Source organism: Phalacrocorax carbo, chromosome 1 (assembly GCF_963921805.1).
Source record: "Phalacrocorax carbo chromosome 1, bPhaCar2.1, whole genome shotgun sequence".
Taxonomy (NCBI): domain Eukaryota; kingdom Metazoa; phylum Chordata; class Aves; order Suliformes; family Phalacrocoracidae; genus Phalacrocorax; species Phalacrocorax carbo.
In genome coordinates, this window is record NC_087513.1 from 61641715 (window position 1) to 61664013 (window position 22299).

Below are 22299 nucleotides of genomic sequence, written 5' to 3' on the forward strand. Positions count from 1 at the left end.
AACTGCCATAGCCTGCAAACTCTAGGCCTGTTGATTGTACAGAAATGGGTGTCAGGATCTCAGTCAATAGCTGGAGGTATAATTTATTTATTATCTCTGGCTTTTGTTTCTTATGTTAGGTCAAACATAATGTACCTGGAAAATAGAGAGTAAAAGAATGTTAATTAGAAAAAATCTTTGAGCTTTCTCAGGGTAAGGCAAAATATTGTCTTTTGTAATTGATTTTGTGAAATCCAGGTTTATATCAATGTAAAACCTTTGTACTCATTAGATGTTCAAATATACTTAAAAAAGAAGGAAGATCCTTACACTAGGACTGCAAAATGTATTTTAAGGATGAGACCACAATTTTGTCCATACTAGACGTTGAGTGGTGATAGCCCACATTGACCAGGTAGACCTGAGTATAGCCAGGAAGCTACCTTAGTCAAGCTGGGTGTACCTAGAGCACAGGTCATATACTGACTAAGACACAGGCCTGAGCTTAAACGTAGCTTGGGAGCCAAAGGGTGTAAGGTATGTGTGGGAGGCACAGATAAGGCTTCTCACAGCTGTTCTTACAGGGCCCTGGTCCAGGTTATGCAGCTGTGTCACATCAGAGCATAGCTTGAATACTGGCAGCTGAAGTCTGGGGGGTGGATGGATGAAGATAACAAGTATCTTGTAGAGAAGAACAGTTGCAGGCTTTTCAAGGTAGGTAGAGCCTCTTTGTATGCCTATGGTTTTGATTCTGAAATGGCGTTTCCTGCTTTGAGTTAGGAGCTAATAAGACACCCTGGCTTTTAGATGTTCTAGCTGTGCAGACAAGTGTGAAATCTCTCTCTTCTTACTGCTACGATGGTGTGAATTTAAGAAACTCCAGTGACCCCTTGTACTTTTATCACTGTAAAAGTGCCAGATAGCATGAGCAGCTTGGGAAGTGAGCTACAGGATAACAGAATGAAAAAGAAATGAAGTATTGATTAGGACAAAGCTTTTTTTGTTTTCCTCTAGGGTGTGTTACTGTCTTCTACGCTGGACTTGGTTTCCTGGTTCTGGAGCACACTAGTCACAAGGCTCCTTTTCAGGTCTTTTCTATACTGTTAGACTATTCTTTCAATTTCTGGGCAAACTGATTAATTATTGCATGCAAAGGGGGACAGCTTTAACAGAGGTGACTGAGAGTATATATTGTTTGAATACCCAGGATTATATGCCCAGCTACTTTTCTGATGTGCTTTTAGCCTGGCATTTTTCAGTCACTGTAAGCGCTAACTTATTTGGCTCTGTGTTCCATCTCTTGGTGTATGAGTGTTTCATCCATAGCTGCCTCATTATCTTTATGTATTAGGAGTATTTTTCAGCCTTTGTAAAAAATGTTTGTTTCATTTGGTGGCAAGGCTGTTGAAAATTGTTTTGTTGCCATCATATGAGTCCTTCTGCAGATCTAATCCAGGATTGTCTATCTCCTGGATATTGTGTATGAAGTAGGATGGGATATTTAATAGGAGAAAGGGTGCATCTCCTAAGATAAATGGTGTTGGTAAAATGAGAGTATCTTAGCTGGGTGATGAGTTGGCTGCGCAGACCTAGCTATAGGATACAATGCTGCTTAGACTATAGCTATATGTTGAAAAAAAGTTGTAAAAAAGGTTTGCAAGGGATTTTTTTTTTTGTAAGCTATCCTGTTCATTTCTGTCTAAAAGGTAGCAAGTCAGTATGCAGTTGTAACTCTCAGTACTTCTGAAAGCAAAATTACTTTTAGAGTGTATAAGAACTTCTATGATAGATGGAAAAACCGTGCAGGTTTTCTTTGACTCACAGGTAATTGTCAGCAATCTGATACTGTGTTATTTATCCAGAGCTATGATGTAGTTTTTGAGGGTTGAATGTAAGGAAATAATTTTGAGAGTTTTATATAATAATGAATTTTCCCCCCTCCCATTCATTCTGCTTATATCTAACAGGTTGTGAAAAAAACCTGTGGGAATGATTATGTAACGAAAGCAGTCAGTAATAAAATTTAGGGTAGAAAATAGACTTTAGATTTGACAAGATGCTGTGTAAGACAAAATGCTGTCATGCCTGAGTTAGGCTCATTAAAGCTATGGAGGGGGAGGAGTGAATCTTCTTCATTCTCCCAAAAGACAGGAACAGTCAAAAGAGACATGCTGTAATGCGTTGTAATAGTTTTGTGCCAGATGATTTAGAAGTTCACCAGCTACAAGACCTAGACACTTTCAAAGAAGTGAATGCTTCTTGCTGTGAGTTTTTATTAATAGCAATGCTAAATATACCATTGTTTTAAAGAAGCAGCAGAACCCGGTGGATGATGTGCTGAAGTTATCAATCTTAAACTAATAAACTCTCTAAAATGATTGGCAGTAGATTTTTTTTAAGAGCGAATGTGTCTGTCTATGGCTTTAGATTTTTCTGACTAACTTGTGTTTTAAGAATGGTGTTATTAGACTGTAATAGATTTTAGTGTAGCTCTTGGAGCAGAATTTCAAAGGGACCCATTATGTGAATTTAGATCTATCAATAGGCATCCAGACTTTCAAAAGATATCAGTGGTCAATAGCACACGAGAGGCAAATCTTAAGCCAGACTTCAATCTGTGCTCAGCAATTCCTTATTATTGTTGATGTGAAGTGAGAGCTGCTAAGCATTTAACAGTTCCGGAAACACTGCCTGTAGAAGTTAACTCATGGCTCGTCCCCACTGAAAAGAAGGCAAAACGCCTGTTGATGTCAGATATACATGATCAAGCCTCTAAGGTCTTTTTTCATAATTTTGTACTCAAAGATATATATTACACTGCAATAACAGAGATCTGTCATAGTTTAATGTGTTATTCTGTAAGTGTTATTGATACTGAATTTTCCTGAACTCTGAAATGCACAAGAAGTTTTGTACCTCTTCCAATTTTTGTAAGGTTGATCTAGAGTAGAGATGAAGATACCTTCAGTTATTTGCCAAAAATGGATTCCCATGAGAAATTCTTGAATTGTACACACCAGAACCTAAGGGTAGACTAGAAAGTAAGGCCCTTGAGGTAGGGTGAATTGTCATTGATTTAAAGAGTGATGGTGTTTGCTGGCAGGCTGGTAAAAAAATATTTGTAGTCTTTAATTCATGCAAGATACACACCATGAGCTTGCCAGATGGCACAGTGACACAATGGATGGCTGTAATGTCATATTTCTTCCATTTAACATTCTTATCAGTAAGAAGTTCCCAGAATAAACAGGCCTGTTGGCTGTATGGTGCTCTTCCTTTATGCTGATGACAGTATATAACTCACCTTGCTATGCTTGGTCAGCAGATGCGTTTGGACATCATACTGTTTGCAGAGTCCACATCCTCCCTGACTCCAGAATGACCTGCTGGTGATGGCCATCACTGATGGTGTTGCTACTGCGCTCCTGTGAGACTGTTGTCGTTAACCCAGCAATTGTGCGGTAAGTTCTACAAAATCTGGTTCAAAATAGGAATTGGTCAGGCAGCTGGACTAGATGATTACTGTAGGTCCCTTCTGACTGGAATAGTCTGTTCTGTTACATTATCAGTATGACAATGAGCTTAACAATAAGATCACCTTGCATAGGAACGTAACACTTGGCAGAGGCTTCGTCACTACTTGGATCAGATGAGAAAAGAATAAAACACATGGGCTAAGCTGAACCATTTAGTAAACTGGTTCAGTTCTTTAGGATATTGAGATTTCTTGGCTGGGCATCTGCTGCTTAATGTATCAGAAAACAGAGGACAAAGGCAAACGTATTTAATTTCGTATTAGAAAATGCAGAGAATTTGAAAAACACTGTAAATGAACTATTTACTCTTTGTGAAATGAAATAGTCAGAGCCCTTCTTCCAATAAAACTGATTATAGGTTTCAGAAATGACTTAGATTGCAGACTGAAGCCGTACCAATTTTATCTGAGATATCACTGTAATTGCAGCAATAGAGTGCCTGCAAATTCATGTTGCTTAGTAACGTTCTGGACAAAGTCATGAGGAAGGAGTCATACTTTCTAACATATACATACTTTCACCGACTTCTCTGTTTGAATGTCATTCACTACTTGCGTATCATTATTTTAGCATTATGCCCTGGCAAGACATAGTTTCTACATCCTGTGTTCCTTGAACTTGTGCCTGTGAAGACTTACCTAAGCGAATAATCTTGTGCAAGGAGCAGTTAAAGCTTCAAGGAGACTGCTAAGTCAAATGTATCCATACATCTTTGCAGGTTCCAGACATGGAACCTGTTAGTTATGCTAAAGTTAGTCACAAGTGCAGTATAACTGCAGTGCAATGTAACGTAATGGATTTTGTGGAGAGGATGCACAGGTTTGCCCCATAAAAGAGAGAGCCATGCAGGGGGAGACAGGTGACATTTAAGAAACATTAAGAATATGATGCATATATCTTCACCTCACTTAACATTTGTGCTCACATATTCTTACGATTGTAGGTGGTAACATATTCAAAAATATCTGTTTATCAACAGAAAACTGTAATAGAAATGGACTAAAAAGTTTAATTCCGTGCACATGTTCTCAAATCAAGGCTCAAAAGAAAACAACAACAAAAAAAAGTCTTTCAACCAGTGAATACTGGCATCCTGTTTTTGCCAAGTCTTAGTGCTGTAACATGTTGTGAGGAGGGAATCCTTGAAAGACTACAGGAGACTGGTAGAATCTCCAGAAATAAAAGAAAGTAGTGTCCTGAAGGGAGGTTATTCTGATTTTTAGGAGAAAGATAAATTAAAATATTCACATATAGCTGATTGTTCTCTGGAAAATGTGGGCTAAATGAAAGATTTATAGGCTACATTTCAGGAAAAAAATATGATTAATGGATTGGCTAACTCTTAGGAGCTAGTCTTGTCTAGCCAAGATGTGGAGGGTCAGATCGGTTTGATTCAGTTTTTTGAAAGTCGTCACAGATTGCAGAACAGATATGGCCGCTCTTGACTTCTGTTGTCTTCAGTGAGCATGCATCATTCTTATAGCTAAAATAATATTTGCAGAGTTGAAGATGTATCCCAAGAATTGTATATTTTAATGGTGGGGTCATAATTGTAATTTTTTTTTTTTTTTCCTAAAATTGGTACAGGAGTATTTTTCATTTGTAGCAACAAAAGACTTTATGTCGAAATGCATGGGGTTTTAAACTAATTGAATTAAGGATTGTTCTGTCTTAGGCCACATTTTTAAAGTAATATGTGTGGACACAGCTGTCATTATTTGTTATTGATTTGATTTTGGGCAAAAGTAGTAGACCATGTTTAAAAAAAAACCAAAAACAACTCACTGCCACGTTATGACATCAAACTTAAGGCAACTATAAAAAGAATGCAGCCATACCGCACTATCAGATATGAAGCACTGAGCTGGGTGGTGGTGGTGGTGTTTTTTAAATGCCTCTTCTCCCTAACTGTGTGGAAGGTTACTTGTTTCAGACATAGTCAAATTAGAGTAATGTTAGCGCAAAAGTTTCCTATGCAGAAGATATTGCAAGTAGTTAATTTGATTTGGGTAGAACAAAATCTAGTTACTGTAATCAAATGAGATGTGTGTTGTAAGGATCAGAGAAGAGTCAGCAGTGTGATGAGTACATTCTCATTTGCATTTGTGCTAAGGCTATGAAAAAGTTGCGCAGGGTGTATCTAAGCAGTGTGGACACTCATTTTGATATGAGTTCACATTTTGCTTTAGGACAGAAAAGAAAGCCTCTTGATATACGGTAAATTGCAATAAAATATTCTTAAACCAACATAATAACATTATTTGGCTTTAATTACAGCATCTGACAACTGGATGAAGTTAAACCAGAGCAAATTTTCCAAGTAAATGAGGCCCAAGATCACCTGTATGTTTCTCTAACAGGGTGTAAGTTGAAATGTGTAAAGTACAATTTATGCTTGCTTTAAAGCCTATTTAATCTAATCCAATGGTATGAGATGTCATTGCTTTTCCTTGCAGAAATTTTCCTCTTTTTAATTATTTAAATCTTGTTTATGCTAATTACATTAAAACATATTTTCCTTCCTGCCTAGTTAGCATTAGAGTGTGAGAGTAGTTGTGCTTTTCAGGCAAGTGGTTGTGCAACTGGATGGCAATTTATGGATTTACCAAAGCAAGAGCAATGGATGCTGGAGGAGGCTGGCAGAAACTGGAGGGGAAAAAAGTGTTACTGATCTATATCCTAGCTTTCCAAAGCCTCCAGAAGCATGAAGAAAATATTTCTATATGTTTGATATGATATGTACGTATCATATCTATTTCTCTTCTACTACATGTATCTTCAAAACAGAGATACATCTCTCAGTGTGCTGGTGTTGAACTCATTAGTTTTACTGAGGAGAACTATGTATTAACCCAGAGATGGATACTGGTCAGGAGTATTTATTTCTGTTACAAATCCGACAGTTAAACAATGACATGGGTGTCTACCTCAGCCTTGTGCTCAGTGAACAGACTCCTTTACCAGCGTGAAGCACAACTCATGTTAGCAGCATTTTGTGAGGAGAGAAGGGTTCACCATTTGGTCTGGTTGCAGGACTGAGGCTTCCAACTTAATTTGTGATAAAATATGTTAAAAGGTGTTTAAGTTTGTTTGTTTTGCTTCCTTCTTTCCATTCTTGAAAGGCCAATGGAGATAGAAACGTTGACCAGTCTCTCCTGATAAGAATCAAAACTCTGGAGATGCACAAGACCAGACAAAGTAATAGGATTGTGTGGTTGGAGACAAATCCAATAGGTCTGGTGTTAGAAAGTAAATTTTACAATTTATTTTCTCCAAATAAAGTATCTGTTTTCAAGGAAACCTCTATGAAGAGAGGTTGCATTTGTACAATATATGTGCGATCCCTTGAGTTTGAAGCAATACGGGGCAGCTTTACATTCGCTTGGCTTTGAGACGTTAATGTTGTTTAAAAGAAGGTAAACCCACCTTTTCTTAAGGCTTTTTTGAATTGTAGGCCCTGCCTCTAGTAACAGGAAACATCACACAATCTTAATAAAGTTGTTTTCAGTTGGTTTTGACTTTGGCAAAGTTTCAGTATGTGGACTTGAAGGTTGTTAAAACAGCCTTCTTTTCCTTGTTTTGAAATTTCAAGAAGGGATTGTCTAGGAAAAAAAGTATAAATTGTTAATTAAACTATTCTGGTTTAGAACAGGGACTGGAAATGGGAGGCTGTGTCCTACGTGCTACGGATGTCCCTCTGAAAATTTGCTAGACTGTGGCTAAGTTTCAAGTCTGCAGGATTTAAGTTTGCATGTGCTCAACGGGGACTTGCCTAAACCCTCCCTGAGGGTGCCACTGTGCGAAGCCACAGCGAGCCCAGTTGGGCTATGGTATGACATTCATACAAAGCTTGTATTCGTATCACGTTTCAATGTAACTTTATTTGATCAGTTAAGTTTATTCAGGCAAACAAACTGTCCATCAGAAATAATCCTTTTTTTAGAACCAACATTTCCTTTTGATTGCTTGTGTTCAGGGAAAACGTGATTTTAGTAATTCAGTTCTGTGGTGTGCATGGGGGTTTATTACTAGGGTTTTTTTGGCTTGAGATTTTTTGGGGCTGAAGGATATTTCCCTTTTTGCTTCTATGCAAGTTACACTTTGCATGGCAAGATTAATCTTTTAGTTGGAAGTCAAGGACAGCTGGCAGAGTTTTCAAGTCATCTCAGGAACAGTAAAAAGTCAGGGCTATATATAAAGTGCTGAGCAATTAGTGGCATAATTATACGATTACCTCACCTAAATTTGTCTGTAAAGGAAATAATGTTTTGTGATATGTTAGGAATTCGAAACCCTATTAAAGTTTCATTAGTCTCTTTAAAGTTTGACAGCTGTTCACCATTTTCACCAAGCTCTTAATTTTCATTGTCACTGTTACCTCTGCCTAGCTGGGTGAGTGAAAACAACCCATTTCCCCAGGTATGGAGGGAATCCTGCCAGCTGATGGCTTACAGCCTCTTGTTTCTTGCCTGCTCATAAACTCATTGAAAATAAGATCATAATGCGTGTTTACTGAGCTCTGGTTGGGTATTGTGGGGGGAAAAAAAAACAAACAACCCAGTCCTGCTTAGTCTCATGACATGATGTGACATGTTATGCTGGCAATCAAGTCAGTCTTGGGGGTGTGTGTGTGGGGTGTGGTTCTAGTGATGGAGAACCAAGACTGCAAATACTATGACATCATCTTTTTCTTGCAGCCCAAAGGTGAGGCATGCCTTGGGGAATGAATTTCTGAGCTCCTGCGCTTGGAACTCCTTGGTGGTCCCTTCTTGAGAATGAAAGGGCAGAATCAGCTGGTGTAACTTGGAGGACACTCGGGCCCATGCCTGCTTGCCTGTGCAGTCCAGAGATATTTGCTCTTTAAGCTATTCTAATTTGCATTGGTATAATATAGAGCTGCCTGAGCTACCTTTCCAGTATTTCTGCCAGGACCGGAAGCAGTTTGGTGTGACAGCACCAGGTTCTGTACAGGCTAATTTACTCTGCCCAGAGGCAATACTTTGAATTATTAGCTAGGAGTGGAATAAATTATCCCATTGGAACTCTGGGGCGCTGCAGCTGGATTAGTTTTCAGATGACTTGGAAGCAGTCCATGCACTAGAGACCAGGGCAACCAATTTTTTTTTTCTAGATAGATGTGGGCCTTGCTTGTTGTTGAATGTCAGTTGACCAGAGCTTGCTCCCTGGCATTATTATGTGACAGAACCAGAAAGATGTCTCTCCAGCAACTCCTGCTGGGGGCGGAAAAAATTGCCTGTGTTATGTTGTGACCTGGTGGAAGTGCTGAATTCAGTAGGTTTTTTTCCCTTCTGCAATGTTGGGGATGAATTGTCAGGCATGTGCTGAAAGTGGGGATAGGAAATCCTCTGTCCTGCATAAGGCATGATGAAATCGTGTCCTGATTCTTACAGGAGCAATACCTGCGTTTTGGGATGGCCCTGGCCAAATCAAAGGTATATCTACACTACTTTGGCCAGGTGTTTATGACATGTTTAAAGTGCAAAATTGAACTAGATGTAGTTTAATGGGGTAGAACAGAGCCCAGTGGACTTGTATTAGTTCTGGATATTTTTTATGAGGGTTAAACAAGCTTGTGCAAGAGCTAGTGGGAGTGGTTGAGCACAGTGCCAGGCAGAGATGTCTAGGATGTGACCCATCTTCCTTCCAGACAGTTTGGCTGTCACTGTACTGTATTTCTTTGCATTTCCCATCCACTGTGAATTTAGGTAGAGACACACTTGGCTGTGTCTGCTTTGCCAGCATTTTTCTTTTGAGATCTTGTATAAAATAATTCAAGGTTGCTTATTTTTTACCTTGCAGGCTCGGACTTCCTTTTGGACCAGATGCTGGTTAAGTATCCACCTGTCACTTAACAGGTAGCGTGTGCTATGCTGGATGGCATTGACAGAGAAAAATGATGGGCTTCTAACTCCTTTGGTGAGTTTGTAGATATATAGTTCAAAATGTATTTCATGTAAAAAGCAAGGTTCATTTTTTGTTTTTTATTGCCATTTAGTCTTCTCCTCAATACAAGGTTAGACTGCAAATCTAGGAAATTGGGCAAAAGCAGTTACAAAAGTAGCATCCCTGATTAGGTTTGCTTGATGTTACTGGATATTTTTTTTGGAGGGGGGGAGGGTGGTTTGGGTTTTGCTTTGTTTTTAAGGCTGTACCCATAAGCATAAATTTCCTGTGCCACTTTGAATTGTAATAAAACATATTTAGAGTTTTGGCAAGTGTTTAGGATGTCTGACGTAATGGTTGGAATAATGTACAAGAATTCATGTGGCAAGGTGCCTGGATGGTAAAATTGTGCCACTTGGGTTACCAGGAAATCTCATAACTTGTTTGGATTAAATATTTTATTTCGGGAGGAGGGACAGCTGACAAATGCTCACCAGGCAGAACTAAATAGTCAGAATCTTCTCTACCCAGCTCCACTATGGTAGTGTAATATTTAAAGTATTCAGCTCTGGTTTATATTGGAGTTTGTGAGGAACAGCACAGAGTCTGACGTTTCTGATTTCAGTTGCTTTCTTTTTCTACTCATGTTTTAATCATATATTAATATGCGTAGGAAGCCTGTGCTTATTTTCTTTTCCACATTGGATGTGGCAAATTAATTTCAAATGATATCAGTATTACAGCAACAGAAGGAAAGGAAGCAAATTCATAGCTTGGAAAAAAGATTTTTCTCTATAGAGTTAAAGATGCTTTTCCCAAATAGTTGCAAATAAACAGGGCTCCACTTATTTTTAAATACCAATACCAAAGTGAAAAAAGCATAAGAATTTAATGTACTTAAGAATTTTCCATACAGAAACATTTGTTGGTGGGAGAGGTAGTGGCTGGCTAAAGGGACTGTAACAGGGTATGGCTTCAAACTGTTACCAGCATCTGATGGTTCTGTGGCCTTTAAAGCAAAATGATTTTTACAAACACATGTAGGAAGATTTATGTAAGCAGGCGATATATTAAAGGTGAAGAAAATATAATTCCTCAGAATCTTTTAAGGCAGAAAGAAAGACTTCTGATTTTTTTTCACAAGAGACTGTTTCTGTGTTGCGTTTGCCCGTTCTCTGTTAGTCCAAGGTCATTCACCTCTGTAATAACTGTCTGATACAATCTGTCAAATGGTTTTATTGCTTACCGAGCTGTTGCGTTTGGAACATTGTACCGTAGAAGCTGCAGTAAGACATTATCAGCTTTCCTAGTGTTGCATTTTAATTTCATTCAGTGAGATTTTAATGAATTGTAGTATCTGTTATCCCAATCTTCGGCTTTACTTGAAGGCTGTACTAGCTGATTAGAAATCCATCCTGCAGTCGCTGAAGTGCGGGAGTGTCTTTATTAGCCAAGTGGTTTCTCAGGTGTTGAGTGCTCTCAGTAATCACAATGTGAGAAGGAGCTGACAGGGCTGAGCAGGCTGAAGGGAGATTTGCGTGTTTCCCCTGTGTGAACAAAACTATGAAAAGCAAAGAAATTAGATAGTGGTGTAATTATAGGTCTAATTTGTCATACATACTTTATGTGAAACACTTAACAGGTTCTCAAAGGTGTTTTATGTATGCACATATGGTGATCACGTGGCATCTATGTCCTGAACCTTTAACAGTATTAACAAAATAAATGAATGTGAAAGTTCAAAGCTTTCAGGTGTCAAGGGGTGAGTGACAGTGCTATAAAGGACTGTAATGCCTTTTTCCAGACTTCTGTTCGAGGTTTCTAAGTTTTCTAACCTTAATGCTGGTTGACTGCTGGAAATGGTTTTTCTGTTACTGCTCCCTCTTGTATTATTCAGAGCAGTTCTTGTAACTCTTCCTTGAGAATGCCTCACCTACCAACGTGGTTATTGTTCACAATATTTATAGTCTTGGGACTTGGAGACCAGGCTAGGCTGTGTTCAGGAGAAGAACAATGTGCCTTTTCCTGTTAATTTCAATTGAACTGCATGTGGGATTAATGCATTTTTGCTTTGTTGAAGGTGATTGATTAATTAGGAGTTGGGGTGAAAGAAACCTACAATACCCTAGAATTTTGCCATGAATTCAGAATGACTTTCACCGAGTCTCCTGATTTCATAGGTGACTTAGGTTTTTATTTTTCCTAGTTGTACATGGAAAGCCTAATGTTGAAAGGTAAATGGGAGTTCTCATTTTCTCTGCCCCAGGGTATTGTAGCAAAACAGTTCTGTAAAAATCTCTCTGACTAGAAAGATCAGAGAAAGCAAATACCAAATTAGAAATTCTCTATGAAGTTGTCTTCCCTCTCACCTTGTCCGTTTTCTGAATATTGACCGTCTTGGTCTCCCCTTGTTCCCAGTATTTATCATGCCAGATTCATAGTAATGTATACCAGAATTACATAATGCAATAACAAAATTACAGTGTTGTGTAAATTATAACATAGGAACTCTTAATGAAAGCTGTGTCTGGTGTCCACAAGTAATGAAGTCTGGGAAGTCCGTAGGGTGTCAGACTTCTGGCAATCACAACTGTAATGTCAGTCAAGCACTCTGCCTTGGTGGGAAGGATAGAGCATGCAGCTACCCACTGACAGACACTTTGAAATCCAAGGTTGATGGTTTTCCTTTCAGTTTGTTGTGGTTTTGCCTGTAAAAATAAGGTGGGCATCATTCTTTATAAAAAAGAGAATGCTCAGAGCAGTATTTAGTCTGAAATCCTTCAGATTTGTATAGGACTGCTGCTTTGGAGATGTATGGGGAAGAATGGCTGAGTAACTCCCAGACAAACTGACAATAGGTTACGTGGAGGTCCTTGGTGTAAGAACAAGCTGTGTTTGATGTTTAGTGTATTGGAAAAAGAATACTTTCCTTTTGTTGTAAAGAAAGTTTCCGAGCACATCAGGAATTCAGCATGTGGAGCTGTAACCTTTCTGCTGTGCTCTGGTCTTTGTTCTTCATGCACACATCAGCTAATTTTTTCTTTTTTTAACAAGTATTAATAGATCTGATTCAAGTTCTCAGACTGCCAGGGTCTACAGCTATTGGTGGCGAGTGTTTCAAAAGGAGATGGGGGCCTCAAAACAGCACTAGGACTTCTGTGGATTTCATGGTATTCTTTGTATGATACATTTTATATCCAGGTTATGTTTTGAGCTGATTTTGTTCACTGATTATGTTAGCAGGTATATAGAGCACTTCTCAAGTGCACACTGGCTGGAAAAGTATTTTGATGTTGATGTGGTGTGTGTTGTGAAAGAATCCCAGGCAGCTCCTCGCAAGGTGGGCGACCAGAGGAGCGGCGGACGTGGGAAGTCGGGGTACGTTCCCCCTGCAGCTCCCCTTGACCTTGAACCCAGGGATGAACCTGCAGCAGCTGCTGATAAAACGCCGCTGGGGGTTACGGGCGGGTGGGAGGTTGCCTCCCCTCGCAGGGGTGGCGGCCCCGGGTTCGCACCCCCGGGGGACACCCGCTTCCCGGTGAACCAAACGCCCGGCCCGGCCCGCCGCAGCCCAGCGCTGCGAAGCCCAGGCACGGCAGCGGCGGGGCCGACCCCGGCGCCGGGGGAGCGGCGGGACGGCCCTACCTGCCGCCGCGGGCACGGCCCCGCCTCCCGCCGCGGCGCAGCCCCGGGGCGGGGCCCGAGGAAGTGACTTCAGCCGGCGGCGGAGCGGCGGGGCTGAGCGGCGGAGCGGCGCGGAGCATGGCAGCGGCGGCGGCGGCGCGGTCCTTGCTGGCGGCGGGGCGGGCGGGCGGGCGGCGGTGCCACCGGGCCCTGCCCGCCGCGGGGGCCGCCCCCCACTGCACCGTGGCCCCGCAGCAGCGGCGGCAGCCGCCGCCCGACATGAAGAGCTACCTGTGGTCGCGCTATAAGGAGGCCAAGAGAGTCACCAAGGGTGAGCGGCGGGGCCCTCCGCCTGCCGCCGGTCTCGGAGCAAATCCGTGCGTGTTGGCGGCGGGGAGCCGAGGGACGGCGAACCGAGCGGGAGCCCTTGCGGCAGCGTGAAGGGTTGGGGGTGTGGGCTTCTCCTCGTGGGGGGCCGTCGTGAGCAGCCGCGGGTCCGTCCCGGAGCCACCGCGGCTCCCGGTGTAGCGCGGGTGCCGAGGGCCGGGCCCCGGGGGACACGCAGGGCTCTGAGCCCTTGGGACCACCGGCCGCCTGAGCCACTGGGGCTGTCGCCCTTCGGAGCCTTCCGTGCAGCGCAGCTTGGGCCGGGCAAAGTGGCTGGCGTTGGGGATGCGTTGTGCGGAGAAAAGCAAACGTGAAAAGAAAAGCAAGAGGCTGGTCGTCTGTTTGAGGGGCTTTCTGCAATAGGCTGCTCTTCCAAAAAGTTAAAATGCTGTGAAGTTTTGGATGACTCTTTTCCATTTTGCCTATGTTTCCATTAAAATACCCTGAAGCGTTGAAGCCAGGATAAAATGCTAATGATGCATGCATGACTCTGGGAAGCCCTGTTCTTCAGCCCAGCTAGGCAAAAATTTAAGGGCCGATTACTTGCTTGAAGCTTGCTTGCTTCTGCCCTTGCTCTGATGGGAAGAGTATTACCAAGGTGCTTGAATATGTGATGTTTTTAGAGAGTCAAAAGAGAAAGAGGCAGCGTGTGTTCTACAACGTCAAGTGGGAAAGCTTATCCTGTAGTGGCGATGGATAATGCTTTAGTCTTGCATTTTTTGCTCCTCTGAAAAAAGAGTAAGTGTGGTCTTATTCTACACTTAAGAGTCCTGAGTGTGAACTGGGGCTTCACTCTGCTGGATGCAAAGATACCATTTGCAAACAAAAGATAGCAGCAGCATTTCATAAGGGGAATAAGAAGTCATGTTAGAGGTCTCAGAAGAATCTTACGGACTTTGGAGAGTGGGGTAAGGGATAGGAAGAAGAGAGTGCCTCTTCATTAAATGCCTTTGATTTTCCTTCTGTTTTTCTTTTCCTGTTTTCGGAAAACTTCTTACTTGAAACCACACCCAAATAAAACTTCAGAGCTGAGGTTAGAGAGTAGCGTAGTGTTAAGAGAAAATAAGTGGGTGTGAGTTGGCAAAAGATGAGGTGAGTGCTTCTAGAATAATTCAGAATATTTTATTACAGCCTAAGTCACCCGATGGCTTCAAGTTTGTGATGTTGCACTTAGTTACAGCGTTAAGACAAAGCTGTCCTCATTTTTGACCCAAGGTTTATAGCACTTGGGATGCTGTCTGCCAGCCAGAATGTCTAATAGCAACAAAGTGTTTATACTGTCTGCTTTCAAGCAGGCACTAGTCAAGCTTTTTTAATCTGAAATATCTTTATATATAGATATTTATATATCTTTATTTTTAAAGCAAATGTTGACTCACCAGGGTGCACAATTGACATATGAAAAAATGTTTCAATACAGAAATGTGTGTTGTAACATGATTTTGGAAGTTCACTCGCAGCTACGGTTATGACTTCAAGTTAAGTGATTCATGGCCCTTTTTATAGATAAAGAGTATTTACCTTACTAGTAGTGTGTCAAATTGCATTTGATTGTTTGGTGTCCTCAACTGAGCGTAACATTTATCTCCTGTATCACTATAAGCAGTGACTGGAGATAGTAGGAGCTAATGTTTTGGTTGAGGCTTATTTTGTTAAATCCCCTGAAATGAAAGATACAGCTTTTTCATGTCAGCTTAAGCATGGGGAACTCCTGGGATCTTTTTTGGTAAAGTCCAGCACCTCTTTCATTTGAGACTTGGAATTAAACTCGGTGAAACTGCTGTTCTGCCTTTTACTCAAAAATTAAAAGGCTTGGATATATGCATCTGATAGAGCTGAATGGTTTCAGATTACCATCTGTTATTGGGCATCTGTGTAAGTTTCATAGTGTATCTGCCTGTCAACTGTGCAGCAGTCTAAGGCATTGCTTTTATGAAAGAAATGTTATTTCCCTTTCTATGAGTTGGCCAGAGTTTTCAAAATAGAGCACTGTCTTCCTAACAGATCTGGATTCCCCACACCTACCTGCCTGGTTGAGATGGTTTCCTCCTGTAATGGAGCACGTAGTGTATCTGTCCTCAGAACTGAAGGTGTTGAGATAAGCTTGACCGATTCCTTCTAGACTTTTATGTAGAATGTAACCAAATAAAGCATATTCCCTTTAAACTCACCCTTCTAAGCACAATTTAAGATGAATGCTCCCCTTTTTTCTACTAGTAGAGAAAGCTGGATTATAAAGGTAGTATATGGGAAGGAAAATGTGCTCATGCTTTATGCTTCCAGGAGGGTAGCATTTAGCCCCCTGATGTTGCTTTTCCAAGTTTTCTAAAGAAGAAATACAAACATCCTTAATCCTGATGTTGGTGTTGGTACTAAAGTTACTTAATATGTTATGGCTCTACGTAAGTGGTCTTAACTTTTCAGTATACTTGTCAAACAAACATCAAGAGAAATATACCCTTAAAAATAGAAGTGATTTACACACACTAGGTACATGTGTGTAGAGAATAAGCAGAATATTTTTGGTTTTCTGACTTGCTAGAAGGTTAAGCAGCATAGCAATGTGTATGTAACTGTTGCTTGGAAAGTATGGCAATCACTTAAAGTTTACTTTTTTGGGTTGAAATTGAGTAATGTGGTAACTTTGAAATGGTGAAGCAAAAGAAATTAAAGCAATATCAAATTAAAACAATGTCAGTCCTGCTTCTTGGGCAGAAGCTGGACCAAGTAATGGGAGGTAAAGACAAGACTATAATAGTAAGAATAATATCTTCCTTCAACTACAAAGTTAATTTTCAAAAGTGGTAATAAGTGTGTTAATGAGTTAGCAAAGAAATTATATATATTGAGCCTGGGGTTCTATGAGTGAGACGCTTAAATGCATCTTCTCTCCTATTGGAACTGTACAGAGAAGGGTGTGCTTCAGATAGAAACTATAGGTCACCATGACAAGTTAGGGACAGCATTTTCAATAGCATCGTATTGTTAAGGATTAGTGTGTTACTGTGAATTAATTTTACAGTTTCCATCATCACTTATCTATATTTAGAAATTGTTAATGGATTTCTATGTATTTATTTAAATAAAGCTACAAGGCTGGCATAACTTTTTCTTTTTCTCTCCTCTGTTCCCAGAGTTGGTTCCTTCAATTATGAGTAACATGCTGAATCCGGATGCTATTTTTTCAAACAATGAAATGAGCCTGTCAGACATTGAAATTTATGGTTTTGATTATGACTATACGTTGGTCTTTTATTCTAAACATCTACACACGCTGATCTTCAATGCTGCTCGAGATCTTCTTATTAATGAGCATCGTGTAAGTAAAATTAATGCAATATCATTAAACTTACAGATAAAGAGCATAATAAATAATTTCTAACAGAGAGGGGCATAACTTACTTTTTCATGCCTCAGTCCTAGTTTGGCTCCCTTACAACACATTTTGCGCAACAGCCGCATATGAACCACAGAAGTCCAGGTTTAGTCTCAGCTGCAGTTTTGAGCAGAGCACAGTCTGACAGCTTTTAAGGAATAGAGTTTTATTTGTTTTCTTTTTTTTAATTTGGGGAGGTGGGGGAGGGGGCTTTTTTGTTTTCTCCTGATTGTCAATTATTGGAGTCACCCTGATAAATAAGAAGCTTAAAAATGACCCTTACTCTGTTTTCTGCATTGCTGTGAGCGCAGTGATTAATTTACATATGGAATATTTTTAGCCTGACTTCTTATGAGGTCTTTGATTGCACTGTGTGCTTGTGAGGTGCTCAGTATGCGCCCAGGGTTTCAGCTGAGTTAGCTGAAGGGGCAGCGTGTGCAGTGACACTGTAATCAGAGGCTGGGTACAAGAGAGACCCAAGTAAGTGTTGAGTTCCATGGTCCCCTAAGAGGGAGCACTGCCCTGGCCGTGTTGCCTCACCAAGCAGCGTGTTCGCATGGGTGACCAATTGACAGCCAGGCGCCTTGGAGCTGGTTGTTGTGTAGTTTGGGGATGGGAGGAGTTACTGTGTGTCAGAAAGTGCAGGGGAGATGGGTGACTTGGGAAACTGAAGGTATCGCAGGGAAAAAGATTGAAAGCAATAGGGACTGAAAGAGGCAAAGTTTATTGAACTGTAGGACTTGCAGGAAAATAAAGGACAAAAAGTCCATAGAGTAACTTTACAAATAAAACTACTTGTGTATTTTATGCAACCTAAATCTGAATGTGTGGTGTTATTCTACTTTCATATTTGAATCTAAAGGTTAGGAGCTATATATAAACATCTATAAATATCCCTGGAAGAACAACCAAAACTTCATGGGTGCTACAAGCACACACAACTTGATCCCCCTAAGATTTTGGCATGCCTTTGTAGCAATTTCTGTAGAATGTGTAAATACACTTTAAAGCTACCTGGGACTTGCAAAAATCAACATTACCATAGGAGTCAAGATTAATTCTTGCAGATGGTAGTTAAAATGGTACTCGGTCTTTACTGTTTTACTGAAGTCAGGCAGTAATAAATTTCCACTTTGTCTCAATTAAAATATCTTGAGTTCTAGAAAATGAAGCTGTAATTACTTTTTGAGACAACTAATTGCAATATATCGTCTCCTGTTGGAATTTATTGGGGGACAGCAGTTTTTACTCATGCTATCTCTGTAACACTAATGCTGTTAATGTTTTTCTTGCCTTTACCTAGAAGCTTTTTCTAATGCTAGCATTGCCCATTATGACTGTCATAGTAAACCTAAAAGATGGCCAATTTTGGTCATGGCAGTGTGAGGTAATTAATCAGAAATTGCAAAAAGCAGTGTAGGAAACAAGGAATTTTGAAGCATGTCCAAGAGAATAAACATCAATTTAATGCTAATCTTGATGGCAGCAGGTGTTGAATGTAAACTCTTGCTCTTGGGTTTATTTCTTTCCTAATGTACGGGCCTTGTGCCACCTTATCTGGACTGCTGTTTCAGTCCAGATAGATCTATCTGTACTGATCATGGGGTAAGCAAACAGGTTTTTATCATTATTTTGTTTGGTTTGTAAGGAGGCTTTGATTTGTGTGCCAAAATAGGGTCAGTCTTTTTCTCATATGTACTGGCATGCGTGCAAAAAGATAGCCTTCTAGTAGAATAAAGTAGGAAAGTCAAGCATGCAGAAATTTGAAGAAGTCAGAAATAAATTTCTTTGTTCATGCTTCATGTGGCTGCTTTGAGGCATACGCAGTACACTGTAGTTTTTAATTAATAGCATTCTGTATCATCCCCATATGTTTTCACTTGTCTCCTTTTCTGCTTCATGTTCCGAGGCCAAATCTATACATCATTCCAACACATCTATAGGCTTTTGATGATGTTCTTCATTCGGATTACTAGCCTCCCCCATGTTTTCTGGAAGTGGTGCTAGGGATGATAGTTCAGAATTTAGGAGAAAGGATTGTTTTCTTTAACTGCAGATGCCTGTGCTCAGTACCGGCACAATCAACAGCAGTTGTGGAGCAAGTCCTCTTCAGCATAGATAAAAACTTTGTGGAGAAATTGTGATATTTTTTTTTCTTAATTTTTTTTGGTAAGAGTAGCTAGAGCCTCTGTTGGAGCTGCATAATTTACTTTTTTTCCCCTGAAGGCTTGTAAATTAGCCACGTATGTATGGAGACTGGTGTTGAGAAGGTGGAGAATGTGCCTGAGGTTCATTTGTCAAGCTCTAAGACTGCTGTAGCCTGTGGGAGGAAAATGAAAGATCACCTTGAGTTAATCAAAGAAATTATAGTCTTCTCAGGCCTTGTCAGAAATGACTGAAGCATTTTACCTTTTAAAAACAAATGAAAAAGATCCTTAACCCAAGGCACACAGCTAACATGTTCTTTCACAGCTAAACTATGGTTAAAGCAGGACAAAACTACAGTCAAATGAAAATGGGCTTGTACTGAAAAATGTTAGCAAACTCTGTAACAGGTCATGTGAGCTACCTATGCTATCTGTGAATGACCTGAGGATAGGTTACAGGACACAGATATTCAATTCACATGCATGTCTAAACAGCAAGGTGTTACACATTCTGTCCAGGGTAAATACAGTTGGGTGACTGTGGTGTTCTCCTGAAGTGACTGAGCCTGATGGTGTTTAATGCCCAACTTGCTTTCAGAATCTGATCTTTGTGACACACTGTACCTTGGGGAAAGCCCCTGCTGGGCGAGTCTGGCTTCTCCAAGTAACATTAGCTGTTGTAAATTCTCATCCTTCCTTCCCATTGGTGTTTATCTACATTGTACCGTATCTTTAAACACCTTTGGGGTCTACATCTCAAACAAAAAGCTAAGATCAGGAGTATGATCCACACTTAGGGAGTCAAAACAGATAGCTGTGCTTCTTTCTTGAAAACGCCAGAGATTTTTTTTTCCTCTTGTTAATATTGATGCTATTGTATTGATTTTTCTTTCAATAGAAGTGAGCAGTAAAGTTCAGATATCTCTGTAAATCAGGCCATGTTCTTAAGTTTCTAGTGAGAAGGTTGAGCTGGAAACTGTGTGCGTATAGTCTGGTGACACTTCACAATGCGAGGTAACTCAGCTATTAAATTTTAGGAAGTAAATATAATTTAGTTTGTTTTCATGGGTGTGTATATTAAAATAACTTTTCGAACAAGAGGCTAATGTTCAGAGGTGATCACTACAGAGTACCTGGATGTCCAACGCTAGGTACCATGCTTGACTTAGATTTAAAATGTTTGTCTTGTTTTGCACGGTACATATGTTCCTGAAAATCTCACCAACCTATCCAAAAGCCTTGTTTAATGACTAGTGACAATTACAAGCATAGAAAACTTAGGCTTTTAAAATTCTGCAGAAACAATTTATTTGTTTTTGTTTTGGATCTAAAATCAAATCATTGCCATCTTTTCTTAGTATCCTGCAGAAATAAGGAAATATGATTATGATCCCAATTTTGCAATCAGAGGACTTCATTATGATGTGCACCGGGTATGTATAAATAACTTTGTGATGAGTTACGTAGTGCTGAAAGCCTAGCCAAAGAAAATAAAGCTGGCTTTTAAGTCTACCAGCTTTTTACTCCGCGTTAATGCGTAAGGATTTTGTTTTATATTTCTTTCTCTTTCAATGAAACCTTGATTTTTTTTTTTTTTTTTAATGTGGCTTTTAAGTATAAAGTTTTTTGGGTGTTTTGCTCTCATGGTGGGTGGGGGGAGGGAGAAAGACAGCTTAGGGTGTAACAGAATAAACCTAAGCAGGCGTCTGCTAATAGGAAGAGATATTTCTGTATGGCCTAGCTCAGGTCACTGGACAGTGTTTCCTTGGCGATTTGGCAAGCCCTAGGTAAAAGCCATTGATAAAGTATTTTTGAAGCTATGAAGGAAGTTGAGGTGAAAGTGCTCAGGTGTTCTTGAGATGGAAAGAGTATAGATAAAGTTGCTTTTATTATTTTTTTTTTTAAAGATTTGATGTCAAATAATTGATGTGATAAAACCTGATATTTTTTTTTCCCCCCTCCCTCCCCCCTGCAAGGCATTATTAATGAAGATCGATGCTTTTCATTATATTCAGCTGGGAACAGTTTACAGGTAGGTAAAATTATTTCACATTTATAATAAAAAAGTATACTCCTGTTTTTGAATCTCTTAATTGCATTTATTAGTGTACATCTTAGGTTCGTATCAGGAGCAGTGCACTGAAATAGCACAGACATGAATGAATATTGCAGTCTTACTGGAAGGGGGTTTCTTTGCACCTCTGAGTGTACACACAGCTATGCGCACATTTACTGACTGATGCAGTACAGCTGATCCCCAGTTCAGAGCTGGGGAAATTGGCAAGCTGGTTGGTCACATAGTGCTGACTCACTTTGTTTCCGGCTGTTAAATTGTGCTGAAAGACATCTAAAAATATGCTGATGACTTCTCTGCTGTTGCTTTCTATGTAAATAATTGTCACAGAGTGCCTGTTAGCATGACTTCGGTGTGGTTGCAGAGACACTTGAGAGGTCTTAACTGTATTTGCACAAACCTTTTAAGTTTGGACATATCATTCTGCAAGTTTGACATGGTTGGAGCACAACAGCTTTGTGTCTGCACAGCCTGACGCTTCTTCAGTTGTCTGAATTGATGTAAAATTGGTGATCTGTGCTGTGCTTTGTTACATGGTATAGGCTTAGTGCATGTCATCTTTGACAGGAGAGTTTTTAGTATGGTTCAGTTTGCTGTGGTGAAGCAGTACACGTTTGATATGAACACCACACTTGCTACTGTCTTTTAAATTAAAGAACACGCCTGAGCACCTTTCTTAATGTCATTGGAGAAAAAATTTTCTTTTGGGGCCAAAAGATAATGCAACCTTGAGGTGATTTACTATGGGGGCTAGCACGGAATTGTGTGTGGTAGCATGAAATGATGATAATGCACTCATTACTACTTTTTGTTTGCCAGGTGGGCAGATAGGTAGATGATTCAGCCTTAGTCATTGATCAGTTCTTCTATGACTTAGTCTGAGATGCCCTTTGGGAGAGGGGAGAGGAAGGGAAGGAAAGTGAAAGAGGAAGCAAGGTGGCCCAGGTCCAGCATTAGGCTCATACTATCAACACAGTGTCTGTCTAAAGCTGCCAAAATAATGTGTGTTCTGTATATCATCAGAGCCTAGGTGAACTGTCGTACCATTTACTTGAGTGTTGAATACATGCTGATATAGAATAATTATTGTATATTTCAACTTACAAAACCTGTTCCTGTGGTTTTTGAAGGGGTCATTTTTGCAGGGCTAGGAGGGAACCAGAGAACTCAGAGTGAAGGTCGCTAGTTGTAAGATTAATTTAAAAAGGCTGTCACATTTTTACGTTTTTCACTATGAAATATGCTTGTTTGCTAGATTAAAGGCTAGGTGAA

The 22299-nt window shown here is 40.2% G+C and overlaps 1 protein-coding gene across 6 annotated transcripts in view; it reads left to right on the forward strand.

Annotated features, from left to right (window-relative positions):
• The window catches only part of NT5DC3 (5'-nucleotidase domain containing 3), a 46147-nt gene that overhangs the window by 9743 nt on the left and 14105 nt on the right, over positions 1-22299 (forward strand). For 2 of the 6 annotated variants that reach the window (XM_064456228.1, XM_064456210.1), the window contains 4 exons: positions 9336-9452; positions 16565-16749; positions 20312-20386; positions 20930-20985. In XM_064456228.1, coding sequence (XP_064312298.1) covers positions 16582-16749; positions 20312-20386; positions 20930-20985 — 299 coding nt within the window. In that variant the 5' untranslated portion in view covers positions 9336-9452; positions 16565-16581. Of the gene's footprint in view, positions 1-3125; positions 3441-5792; positions 5879-9335; positions 9453-9682; positions 9961-12964; positions 13375-16564; positions 16750-20311; positions 20387-20929; positions 20986-22299 lie in introns of those variants that run through there. The other 4 variants (XM_064456202.1, XM_064456220.1, XM_064456237.1 and 1 more) reach the window with 4 other exon arrangements.